The sequence below is a fragment of the Symphalangus syndactylus genome, chromosome 12 (genome assembly GCF_028878055.3).
Source record: "Symphalangus syndactylus isolate Jambi chromosome 12, NHGRI_mSymSyn1-v2.1_pri, whole genome shotgun sequence".
NCBI classification, from domain to species: Eukaryota; Metazoa; Chordata; class Mammalia; order Primates; family Hylobatidae; genus Symphalangus; species Symphalangus syndactylus.
In genome coordinates, this window is record NC_072441.2 from 132,208,282 (window position 1) to 132,220,896 (window position 12,615).

A 12,615-nucleotide genomic window follows, 5' to 3' on the forward strand; every position below is an offset into this window, starting at 1 on the left:
GCAAGCTACACGGCGGGGGTGGGCATGTACGTGTCTCTTCCAGAGAACGGTAGTTCCACCGCCTCCATCGCCGGTTGTGGTCGCAAGAGGCGAACTGTTTCCCAGGTGGCCCTGCGGCAACCAGTCCAAAGTCGGACTTTCAAAACCAGCCCGAAGTTTTGAACCCGGCGGCGGCAGTTGTCACTGGCACAGGTTTGGCGTGGTGGCGCCAGTGTACTACTTCTGGGGAGGTCTCGACCAGGTTCTGGCGCCTTTAATCCCCACCTGATATCTGTGTTATCATCAGGGTATCCCGCTTTTCCCCCAGTTCCCCAAGAGCGTCCTTCCTTTCGCTAGTCACAGGATCGCAGTTTTGGTCTGATAGCGCATCCCCCTACCCCAGTGTTGCATCCCCACTTCCCTCTTTCCATCTAACATGGTGGCCTTTCCTGGGCTGTACCTTGGATATCCCCCGGTGGGAGAGCAAGCACAAGACACCAGGGGATACCTTGGATATCCCCCGGTGGGAGAGCAAGCACAAGACACCCTAACCCCTGCCGCTCCCCTGCCACAGGATATGAATAGGAGCCTCAGCTGGTTTGAGCAGCTGGATGTGCTTCTCTCAACGCTACTGATGGAAATGTAGTCCGGATTAAGGTGAGGGGTTGGTGGAGGTCCCCAGTTTGCGTCGGGAGACTAAGGGACTCTCAGAGCTCATTGGCCTGTGCAACTGTTTCTTTTGTAGCAGTGGCTGTATCCTCTTGGGGTCTCCACCTTAGGTAAGTAATGTCTCTTTCTACTTCCAAGCCCTTTCTCTTTCTGTGGCTTCCTCCAGTGCCTGTATCATCCATTACTCCTTCCAAATTCCAACTCTGACCTTCCCTGAACTCTGTTTCCCCACACAGACCCTGCACTTACCCCTTCCTTACTCCCTCAGCCGGGGACCTGGCTGGGATCTGGATTTCCTCTCATCACTTGCCTCTGCAGTCAGGAGTCCAAGCTCAACAGCCTTGGGCTTTAGAGACTCCCACAGTTCCACAAAGGCTGAGCTGCCCTGAGTCCTACAGCCCATCCTCTCTCTGGGATGAGGTTACTATTCTCTGATCCCAGCTTCAATCTCAGGCTCAGGTGAGGCTTGGAATCCTTGGTGTGTATACGTGATGTTTGTGTGAGATGCGGATACTAGGGGTTGGGAAAAGCTGTTATACGGTAGCTCATGTGTTTTTTTCTGCCTGGGTAGGTGACTGAGGCACTGAGGCAGGCAGTGCAGGGCCTGCTAGAAGAGCGAGAACAGCAGAAGTACCAGATCAGTGTCCTGGAAGGTATCTGGCCAGTTATTTTCTTCACATACACAGCTTCATATGTATGCACACAATTTTGCCACACATCTGTTGTGTGTGCACGTGTCTTGTTTTGCAAGTAGAGTATCTAGGGTCTTGTGAAACTCTTAGAGAGGATGATCCCCAACTTGTCCCACTACAGCATCACTAAGGTTGCTGCAGGGGGCCCCAAAGGGGAGCGCTCTTCTCCTGGAGCAATGCCTGGAGGAGCTGAGAAGGGAACTGCAGGGCCTTCAGAGCCAGGTGTGGGAGCAAGCCCAAGCCCACGCCCAGATGCAAACAGGACCAGGAGAATGCGGTACTACCAATGGCCTTCCTCAGGAGCTGCAGACCGACTAAGGGATAGGCAAGACCTTGCCTTCTTGAGGACTTTGAACTTTTGGCATTTGTAGTGGGACAAGTTGGGGATCATCCTCTCTAAGAGTTTCACAAGACCCTAGATAGTCCACTTGCCTTCTTACTCTGGATTTGTTGATTGACTCTAGAATAGCACTGCTGTCACTCCTACAGTGCTGTGGGAGGAGTCAGAGATTATGCAGAAGGAATTGAAGTTGCTGCAGTACCAGTTGAGTAAGTAAAAGGTGGTTGGGGGTGAATATGTGTTTGCTTGTCACCTTTTCTGGAAAGTCATCTTAAGTCATCTTCTTTTTTTTTTTTTTTTTTTTGAGATGGAGTCTCGCTCTGTTGCCCAGGCTCGCTCTGTTGCCTGTTGCCAAGGCTCTGTTGCAATGGTGCAATCTTGGCTCACTGCAACCTCTGCCTCCCGAGTCCAAGCGATTCTCCTGCCTCAGCCTCCTGAGTAGCTGGGATTACAGGCACCCGCCACCATGCCTGGCCACTTTTTTTCATATTTTTAGTATTTTTAGTAGAGATGGGGTTTCACCATGTTGGCCGGGCTGGTCTCGAACTCCTGACCTCAGATGATCCGCCTGCCTTGGCCTCCCAAAGTGCTGGGATTACAGGTGTGAGCTACCGCGTCCGGCCTGGAAAGTCTTCTTGCTCTCCCATTAAGTGGCCATGGCTCCAACTGCCTGAGCTACTGAGAAGTGTGGCCAAGTATTTTGTTGCGCTCTTTGCCTCCCATAGTGTGAGTTTAATCTCTTCAGTCAGCTTGGAAGCTTACCAACAGCTGAGCCAGAATGTTTCTGTCTCAGTTTTCAGCAGCGGGGTGGTCACAGGCAGGGAGGGAGAAGGAAAGAAGTTGGGGAACAGCCCCCTTACATTCTCTCTCATCTGCAGGCCAGCACCAGGAGCTGCTGCTGAAACAGCTGGCTGAGGGACGACAGGCTTAGGTTGGCAGGTGGAAGGTAGGACTAGTTTCAGACTTGTCTCTGCATATTTCTCTATGGAGGACCCTTCCTTTCTCTGTCTATCCTGTTCTTCAGAGAGGCCAAGATACCCTCTCCTGCCCCTGTCTCCATTCTTCTCTTCCCTGTGCTGACTCTCTCTCCAGAGCTCTTCTTCCTAACCCTTCTGCTCCCGGCCATGAGAAACTATCCTTGCCCACATGAGGGTTCCAAGTGTGCTGAAGAGGACTGTCATGGGGAGGGAGAGAGGGAGAGGTTTGGTTCCACCTGAGCCCGTGATCTGGCAGATGTTGGAGCAGTTGCAAAGTGGCCAGGAAGGCAAGGGTCATACCCTGGAGGCTGCCAGGACAGAGGCCCAAGATGCCTGGAGGGAGGACAACCTCCTCAGGTCAGGGGGTGTGGGAGCTGTGCCAGTGGAGGGAAATTGTCTCACAGGTCAGGCAGTGGGGACCAAAGTTCAGCTATCCTAGATTTGGCTTGGGCTTATGGGGGCAGTATGAGTATCTGGGTTGTAGCCCATAAGGGCATTCTTTACTTGATAGAGTCACTGAGGTGCCTTTATATGTTTGGATGTTAAAGAGGGAGGAGAGATCGGCAGGGCGCGGTGGCTCACGCCTCTAATCCCAGCACTTTGGGAGGCTGAGGTTAGCGGATCACCTGAGGTCAGGAGTTCAAGACCAGCCTGGCTAACATGGTGAAACCCCATCTCTACAAAAATTAGCCGGGCATGATGGCGAGTGCCTATAATCCCAGCTACTCGGGAGGCTGAGGTGGGAGAATCGCTGGAACCCAGGAGGCGGAGGTTGCAGTAAGCTGAGATCACGCCATTGTGCTCCAGCTTAGGTGACAGAGTGAGACTCCATCTCAAAAAAAAAAAAAAAAAAAAGGGAGGAGACCAGAGTCCTAGCCTCAGGAAGGAGGACAGTTCTGTGCTGGAAGGGCCCCCTTGATACATCATTATCATCTCTGTTTTTGGTTCTGTTCCCCTTCAGGACCTCCATTCATGTTGTCCAATCTAAGCTGCCTCTGGCCACTACTTTCACCATGTCTGTTTCTTCATCCAGCTCTTAATTCAGTCTTCTGGACAGTAACAGTAGCTGGGAACTTTTATGGAAGCCAGGTGAGGATAAGGACAAGGATTCCCATTTTGGGGGAGGCTAAATCTGAATGATGCCTGAATGCCAGCTGACTAATTATTTAACACTAGGTAGAATGGAGTCTCTGCCTTTCTGTGAATTCACTGACCTCTGTTGCTATTTATCCTGTCAGTCCTGTATGTCCCTCTCTATTAGAAAGGCCTAGGGCCTAGTTCTGTGCATATCACAATGCTTGCTGATGACTTGTTTTCTCTTCCCTTTTCTTTCCTCTTAGATCCCCAGAGGAGCACCCTTTCTAACCTGGAGCCCAGCATCTTTCAGCTCCATGTCCAGAGTCTTAAGCAAGAGGACCCATTCCTTTGGGGCCCCAAGATGCTCCTGAATGACCTGTAAGGACTCGTTAAGAATAGTAGGACGAAGCCTTCTTTGCCCACCCTCCCCTCCAAGGCCCTGTTTCTGGGCTGTCCGCCCCGCCTTCTTGAAGTAGCTATTATCTGTCTTCTCTACTGAGGCTTTTCACTGCCTGCCCATCCTTGCCCCCCAACTGCAATAAAATGGTTTAACCCTCCCTGATGTGTTTTCTGTGAGTCAGCACCCACATGGGATAGAATCAGCTGTACCTGTTCATCTTCCTGTTACTTGGAGTGCTTTCTGTGACCTCTACCCCTGAAATCCAAGTTCATAGACATTTATAGCTGTATCTTTTTTTTTTTTTTGAGACGGAGTCTTGTTCTGTCACCCAAGCTGGAGTGCAGTGGTGCCATCTCAGCTCACTGCAACCTCCGCCTCCCAGGTTCAAGCGATTCTCCTGCCTCAGCCTCCCAAGTAGCTGGGATTACAGGTGTGTGCTAATTTTTGTATTTTTAGTAGAGATGGGGTTTCACCATGTTGGCCAATCTGGTCTTGAACTTCTGACCTCAAGTGATCTGCCCGCCTCGACCTCCCAAAGTGCTGGGATTACAGTTGTGAGCCACCGTGCCCAGCCTATAGCTGTACCTTCTGAGTGCAAGCTCAGTTGAACTTGGAAAGTAATGGGAGCTCCCATTCTGGTGAGTAGAATGAGGTAGGACACTGCTCTGGGGCAGTAGTGCTGGGGGATGCAAAGGAGGATGAGATATTCTGGTGGCACTTGGATCTGGAGAGTAGGAGGCTACCTTTCCTCATCTCCAGCTTCTGCCTTTTTTTTTTTTGAAACAAGGTCTTACTCTGTTGCCCAGGTTGGAGTGCAGTGGCATGATCTTGGCTCACTGCAGCCTCCACTTCCTGGGCTAAAGCAATCCTCCCACCTTAGCCTCCCAAGTAATAATATATGGGACTACAGGCACATGCTATCATGCCTGGCTAATTTTTAAATATTTTTTGTAGAGACAGGTTTTCACCATGTTGCCCAGGCTGGTCTCGAACTCCTGGGCTCAACTGATCCACCAACTTTGGCCTCCCAAAGTGTTCAGATTACAGGTGTGAGCTGCTACCATGCCTAGCCCCAACTTCTGCTGCTTGAGGCTCTCTTTGGCATTTCCACACATCATCCTTAGCAGCCCAGACTGCATTTCTGTAGCAGCCTCTTCCCTGGTCTCTTCTTTCAGTCTCTCTGCCTCTAATCCAGTGGCTTTAAGAATTTTTGGCTGTGACTTCCAGTAAGAAATACAATTTACATTGTGACCTAGTAAATATGTGGGTAGATTTATTAACTGAAACAAAAATGTTATGATTTAATTTTTATCCTTAGTGAGAGTGATACACTGATATTTTCTATTATATTTCATTAAAAAATGCCTTGTGACTAATGATCCTGATCCTTTTCACTACTTGGACAACATGGAACATGAACTGCATGTGTCCACCTTTTTTTTTTTTTTTTTTTTTGAGATGGAGTTTCACTCTGTTACCCAGGCCAGAGTGCAGTGGAGAGATCACAGCTCACTGCAGCCTCAACTTCCTGGGCTCAAGTGATCCTCCCACCTCAGCCTCCCATGTAGCTGGGACCACAGGCATGCGCCACCACACCCAGCTAATTTTTTGTACTTTTTGTAAAGACAGGGTTTCGCCATCTTGCCTAGGCTGATCTTGAACTCCTGGGCTCAAGTGATCCTCCTGCCTCAGCTTCCTTAGTAGCTAGTACTACAGGCATGTGATACCACACCCAGCTAATTAAAAAAGGATTTTTGTTTGTAGAGACGTGTCTCACTATGTTGCCCAGGCTGGTCTTAAACCCTTGGGCTCAAGAGATCCTCTTACCTCAGTCTCCCAAAGCCCTTGGGATTACAGGTCTGAGCCCACACACCCAACCTCAACAGAAATATTAAATAGCAATGTGGAAAATTGTTATTTGAGCTGTCACCAGGTGGCAGCACATGATTTGTTGCCAGAAGAATGGTACCAAAAAGCCTTTGGTCAGGGGGCTAGGCTGGGGTGATCTCTCTTCTCCCTTCAGAGATTCTGTGAGCTACCAATTAATCTTCCTAAAACACTGCCCTGTTTAGTTTATGGTCCTGCTCAAGAATAGCTCTCACAGCATAAAAAACAAAAGACAAATTTAAATATTGGCATTTAAGCCCAACCCACATGCAGCCTCTTCTCTCTCTAATATCTCCTACCACACTTCTTTCTTTCTTTTTATATTTTTTTGGGACAGGGTCCTGCTCTGTTGTCCAGGCTGGAGTGCAGTGACACCATCCACAGCTCACTGTAGCCTTGACCTCTGGGCTCAGGTGATCTTCTGGCCTTAGCCTCCCAAGTAGCTAGGACCACAGGTACATGCCACCATTTTGGGCTCATTTTTTTTTTTTTTTTCTGTATAGACAGGGTCTCGCTATGTTGCCCAGGCTGGTCTCAAACTCCTGGCTTCAAGTGATCCACCTTGGCCTCCCAAAGTGCTGGGATTACAGAAGTGAATCACTGTGTCTGGCCATATTTCTTTTTTCTTTCTTTTTTTTTTTTTTTGAGACGGAGACTTGCTCTGTCGCCCAGGCTGGAGTGCAGTGGTGTGATCTTGGCCCACTGCAACTTCTGTTCCCCAAGCTCAAGCGATTCTCTTGCCTCAGCCTCCTGAGTAGCTGGGACTACAGGCACGCGCCAATACACCCAGCTAATTTTTGTATTTTTAGTAGAGACGAGGTTTCACCATGTTTACCAGGATGGTCTCTATCTTCTGACTTCATGATCCCCCTGCCTCGACCTCCAAAAGTGGTGGGATTACAGGCGTGAGCCACTGCTTCCAGCCTTGGCTGTATTTCTTAAACTTTATGGCCACCAGGAATGCATACCACCTATACTCTTCCAGGAGGATGGAAGTCTTAAGATGTCTGAAAAGGGGTCTGTAACCCCTGGGAGTGCTAATACAGTAAGGCCCATACTGCTTGCTCTTGCCCTTCTCCTGTTCCAGTCTCTTCAGGCATGAGATTATGAGCTCCTGATGTCCAGGCACAAGCAAAGAGTGAAGAAATATGTGCCTTGAACAGCTGGGCAGAATTCTTAGCTGGGAGCGGTGGCTCACGCCTGTAATCCCGGCACTTTGGGAGGCCGACGTGGGCCAATCACTTGAGTCCAGAAGTTACAGACCAGCCTGGGCAACATGGTAAACCCTGTCTCTACAAAATACACAAAAAATTAGTCAGGCATGCTGGCGTGCGCCTGTAGTCTCAGGTATCCGGGGAGGCTGAGTTGGGAGGATCATCTTAGTCCAGGAGTTTGAGGCTGCAAGAGAGCCATGATCGCGCCACTGCACTCCATCATCCTGGGCGACAGAGTAAGACCCTTCTAAAAAAAAAACAAAAAGCAAACAAACAAAAAAACCCAATAAAAACAACAAAAAAATCCCAATTTATTCCCCACCAGCTTTCTTTCAAAATCTGTGTTCAAGCTAGCTGAAGTGTTACCTCCTCTAAGCTTTCACTTAACCGAATCTCATAGTCTTTATTAATTGCTTGCCTAGCATTTTGTTTAGCTCTACTGACTGTTCTTACTATTTCAAGTCGGTATTATTGATATATTTTTTCCTCCTCACTATACTGAAATCCTGCAGGGCGCAGCATTCTTACCGCTTTTCTTTACTCAGCTATACCTTGACCAACCCGAAAGCCGCGCCAGTCTAGTCCATTTTCAATTGGCTTTATCAATTACCAATCATTTCTGTGTTTAACATTTTTATTGGTCCATCTTGTGTTTACTGCCCCGCCCTCTAAGAGGCTCCTGGACTTGGGTTTCCCCCAGGTGTATTCCCTCCTCCTCGGTTCCGCCTTTCCCACACACTGCTTCTTCTGTTTTTACCTCGACTTCCTTCCTATTGGTTCCCTTCATCCTCCGGAGTTGGCGCCTACGGCTGTTGATTGGCTTTTCTGGACGCCCATTGTGCCCACCCTCATACCACGTGGCATTCCTAGCGCTAATTGGGCAATTTCACTAGCTCGTTTATCAGAAGTTGACGGTTGATTGGCTACTCTGAGGGAGGGACTGAGGGAGGGGCGTGGCCAGTCGAGACCCCGCCCCCCAGCCCCCCTGCTGGGCCGGTTAGGCGTTTCAGTCTCTCGCGGCCCGGGAGCTCAGCAGAGCTACCAGCTGCCCTGTTGGTTTCGCTGGTCGGATTGTCCTCCTGGCCCCGCCAAACAGGCGGGGGGAGCGGCCCCGACTGTGGGGCCATGGCAGTAGTCTCCTGGTTCTCCGCCGCCGCTAGCCCAGCTAAGTCGCCGGCTTCTGCGCTAGGGGCTCCTACCGCCTCCGCAGGCTAAGGAGCCGCTACCACCAACGAGCTGTGAGGGTTACTATGCTCCCTCTTTGCCGCCGTCTCCTCCTCTTGCCCGCGCAGGCACCCCTCTGGCTGCTCAGTCCTGCCTCAGGTAACGTGAAAAGAGGACGGGGGACACAAACCCGGGCATCCTGCCCGGCCCGCGCGCGCGGCCGCTCCACCTCCTCTGCCCCGGAGCAGAGGCGCCTGCGCCCCTCCGCACCCGACGGGACCCCTCGGCTTCACAGAGGTCCCCCTCTCAGCGGCGGCGGACGCTCCCTTCCTGGCCGCTTTCTCCTTTCCTTACTTCCCTCAGGCTCCCCGCCACGTCTGCTCCCCCTTAGAACCTGGGAACCCATTAGAAGTTACCTCGCTCGCATTGGGGATCTTTCGTTTTCTCGGAAAACTCTTGTTTCAGAGACTTCCAGCTCCCCACTGAGCGCCTCCCTGCTCTCATACCCACTCCTGCCTCAGAGATCTGGGTTCCTTCACTTGACTTCCCTCCGATACACTCTTCCCTCGAAAACGTTCACCTCTACCCAGGAAAACAGTTCCCTCCCCTCAGACCCTACTGCCTTCCCCCTCTTCTTTCCTCGCTTGTCATCATCTCCCTTCCTTTCCCCTCTCTGCTTTTTACTCTTCGCTATGAAGACTGGACTAAGCCAGTGTTCAGATTTCGCCACAAGTGAAACCCAGGTTTGTGTAATTTAAAAATCTTTAAATTGTATACCTCTGAGAAGAACTTGCTGAGGAATTTGGACTTTATGCTGCATGCATGGGGAGCCGTTGAAGGTTTTGTAAGCAGGAGCTTGGTATGATTGCATTATCTCTGGTGAAAATATAGAGGAAGGATTGAAAGTGAAGACCGTGGAGGCGGAAAGGCCAGGTAGGCAGAAAACGAGTGTGCTCATCCCGGCGGGAGGGAATGGCCCGAAATTCCAAGAGGCTTCAAAATAAAGTTGAGAGGAATAGTAGAAAGTTTCTGACTTGGCTGATGGTGTGAATCGGTAGCGTTAATTGAAATAGGGAACATAGTCTCCGGTCATATCACCCTCAACGCGCCTGATCTCATCTGAAATAGGGAGCATAAAAAAGCAATTTTGAGAGAAGGTAATAAATTTGGTTTTGAACAAGTTAAGTTTCAGGGTTTTTTTGTTTGTTCGTTTTTTTTTTTTTTTTTTTTTGACGGGGTCTCATTCTGTCACCCAGGCTGGAGTGCAGTGGCATGATCTCAGCTCACTGCCACCTCCTCCTCCCAGGTTCAAGCGATTCTCCTGCCTCAGACTACCGAGTAGCTGGGATTACAGGCATGCGCCACCACGACCGGCTAATTTTTGTATTTTTAGTAGAGACGGGGTTTCCCCACGTTGGCCAGGCTGGTCTCGAACATCTGACCTCAGGTGATCCACCCACCTCGGCCTCCCACAGTGCTGGGATTACAGGCGTGAGCCACTGCTCCCAGCCGAGTTTGAGGTGTTTTGAAATATCACTGTGGGTAGCTGGAAATTTGGGTCTGAAAATTGGGAGAAAGCTTGGACCCGGATACATAAATTTGGAGGGTCAAGAGAATATATGGGGGATATTTGTATGCCTTAGTATGGAATGAAAGATGAGAAGGGCTGTGGACCAGAAGGAGCATCATTGTTTGAAAGGTAATAGACACTGAAAAAGAGAGATTAAAGGAACGGGACAAGAACTAGAACGTAACAGCATTATAATAGGAGCCAAAGAAAGGATTTCAAGAAGGGAGGGGGGTGACTATCAATGTCATATGCTCCCGAGGTCCAGCTGAATGAGAATTAAGAAGCTTTTTTTTTTCCTTTGGTGTCAGGGTCTCACTCTGTCGCCCAGGCTGGAGTGCAGTGGTGCAGTCTCGGAGCCTCCCACCTCAGCCTTCTGAGTAGCCGGGATCACAGGCAGGAGCCACCACACCCAGATAATTTTTTGTATTTTTTGTGGAGGCGGGGTTTCTCTGTGTTGCCCAGGCTGGTCTCGAACTCCTGAGCTCAAAGCTATCTGCCTTCCCCGGCCTCCCAAAGAGCTGGGGTTACAGGGTTGAGCCATCATGCCCGACCTGCCCTGTATTTAGCAATCAGGAGGTCACTTGTTTCCTCTGAAATGCAGTTTTGGTAGGGTGGGGATGGCAATGAAGGTAGTAGTGAGATCATGATGGATTGAGGAATAAGTGAGAAGAAATGAGTAAAATTATTCTCCAGAGTTTGGTTGTGAAGGAGAGCTGGTTCTAGTGAAACTCATCTTTATGGAGAATATACTATATGCCAGGTACATAAAGATGCTTTATAGATCACAATAGCCTTGTGGTTAACATGTCAGTATCCATCTTTTACAGTTGAGAATACTGTGGACAAGGATTTGAGCAGGTATGTCTAGTTCTGAAACCTGTGTTCTTTCCATTATGGCACATGTGTGTTTTTCTTTTCAGTACAGGTGAAACAGTTCTGTAAGTGAGGGGAAAGTTCATCTAGGAAATATGTCAGTCAGGCATTTTGCCCTTTGACACCAAAAGGATAGTAGTGAAAATGGATAATGATGTGGTAGAAGGGAAGGAAAGTGAGGGAGTTTGACAGATGGCCTTATTGATGTGATTACTTATCTGTCGAGAAGTCAGTTTGGAGACTGAAGACACTATGGTGAGTTTCTGACTTGAGTATTATGGCCATGGGAATCTTAAATGGAAAATGAAAGAGAATAAAGATTTAACAAAAAAAATTGTTGGCCAGGTGTGATGGCTCACTTTGGATTTTTTAATCCCAGCACTTTGGGAGGCTGAAGTGGGAGGCTCACTTGAGCCCAGGAGTTTGCAACCAGCATGGGCAACATCGTGAGACCTTGTTTCTACAGAAAGTTAAAAAATTAGCTGGGTGTGGTGGTGCATGCCTGTTGTCCCAAGCTACTGGAGAGGCTGAGGTGGGAGGATTGCTTGAACCGGGAGGCTGAGGTTGCAGGGAGTCAAGATTGTGCCACTGCACTCCAGCCTGGGGGGAAAAAAAAGAAGCGAAAGAAACTCAGGAGCTAAAAGACTGTTGACCACATTGAGGGTCCTACTAGTTAGAAATAATATATTTGTAATGGGGCCCAGTAGCATGGATTTTACACTTCCTTCAACAGCCTAAGAATAGTAGGACAAAAAAGATGGTTGGATTGATTCAAAATTGAAACTTGCAGGACAGAAAGATAAAATGGGAAGCAACTTTACACTGCTATTGATAGTGTAGGAGATATGTTTGATTCCAAGGGACCAAGCTGGGAGTTATAAGAAGCACAATCTATAGGGAGGCTGGTGTACTTAGAGAATAAAAAGACAGGCCGGGCGCGGTGGCTCAAGCCTGTAATCCCAGCACTTTGGGAGGCCGAGCCGGGCGGATCACGAGGTCAGGAGATCGAGACCATCCTGGCTAACACGGTGAAACCCCGTCTCTACTAAAAATACAAAAAATTAGCCAGGCGAGGTGGCGGGTGCCTGTAGTCCCAGCTACGCGGGAGGCTAAGGCAGGAGAATGGCGTGAACCCCGGGGGGCGGAGCCTGCAGTGAGCCGAGATCGCGCCACTGCACTCCAGCCTGGGTGAAAGAGCAAGACTCCATCTCAAAAAAAAAAAAAAAAAAAAAAAAAAAAGAGAATAAAAAGACAATCAGAAATGTGGTTGAAGACCAGATTTTGTAAGAAATATATAATTGGACAGCTCAGAGTTCATTATTTCAAGGTAAAGACAAAAACTGGCTTAACTCTCTCAATGCTGTTGAAGGGGAATGGAGGTGTAGGTTATTGAAGTAGTGGGAGATTAAGGGGCTGTGTTGAATATGTCATCAGTATGAATGTCACAGTTGTCCAGCATGATAGCAGGAGATTGAGCAGAGGAGACAGTAAGTCCTACAGGTGGGCCTGCTCACCAAGGAGGGACCCAGAGTTGGATTGGTGGTTACTTGGCATTTGTTGAAAAGTAGTACCAAATGGTACAGATGTTTGTACATGAATTAATGGTGATGTCCTCAGATACTTGCTGCCCTGGATGTATGATGTGTTATTCTGTCTTACAGATATATGTTTGGGATAGACCCTCAAACACAAAATTCCTTTGTAAGCTTGACATATGATGGGCTTTGATTCTGTTTAAAATATATATGCTGGCTGGGTGCGGTGGCTCACACC

At 49.0% G+C, this 12,615-nt stretch overlaps 2 protein-coding genes across 10 annotated transcripts in view; both read left to right on the top strand.

The window, feature by feature from the left end:
- Nucleotides 1-69: 69 nt before the first annotated feature.
- On the top strand, nt 70-4,291 carry CCDC163 (CCDC163 homolog). The gene is given in 7 exon segments (XM_055254727.2): nt 70-598; nt 601-636; nt 681-758; nt 1,805-1,889; nt 2,559-2,626; nt 3,691-3,746; nt 3,998-4,291. Coding segments are annotated over 6 exon segments (477 nt in total). The 5' UTR covers nt 70-415; the 3' UTR covers nt 3,718-3,746; nt 3,998-4,291.
- A 3,912-nt stretch (nt 4,292-8,203) lies between these two features.
- The window catches only part of TESK2 (testis associated actin remodelling kinase 2), a 145,622-nt gene continuing 141,210 nt past the window's right edge, over nt 8,204-12,615 (top strand). The window contains exons 1-2 of one of the 9 annotated variants that reach the window (XM_055254614.2): nt 8,207-8,558; nt 10,797-10,827. The gene's annotated coding sequence lies outside the window, so the exon portion shown is untranslated. Of the gene's footprint in view, nt 9,333-10,796; nt 10,828-12,615 lie in introns of all 9 variants that reach the window. The other 8 variants (XM_063627645.1, XM_063627647.1, XM_063627648.1 and 5 more) reach the window with 8 other exon arrangements.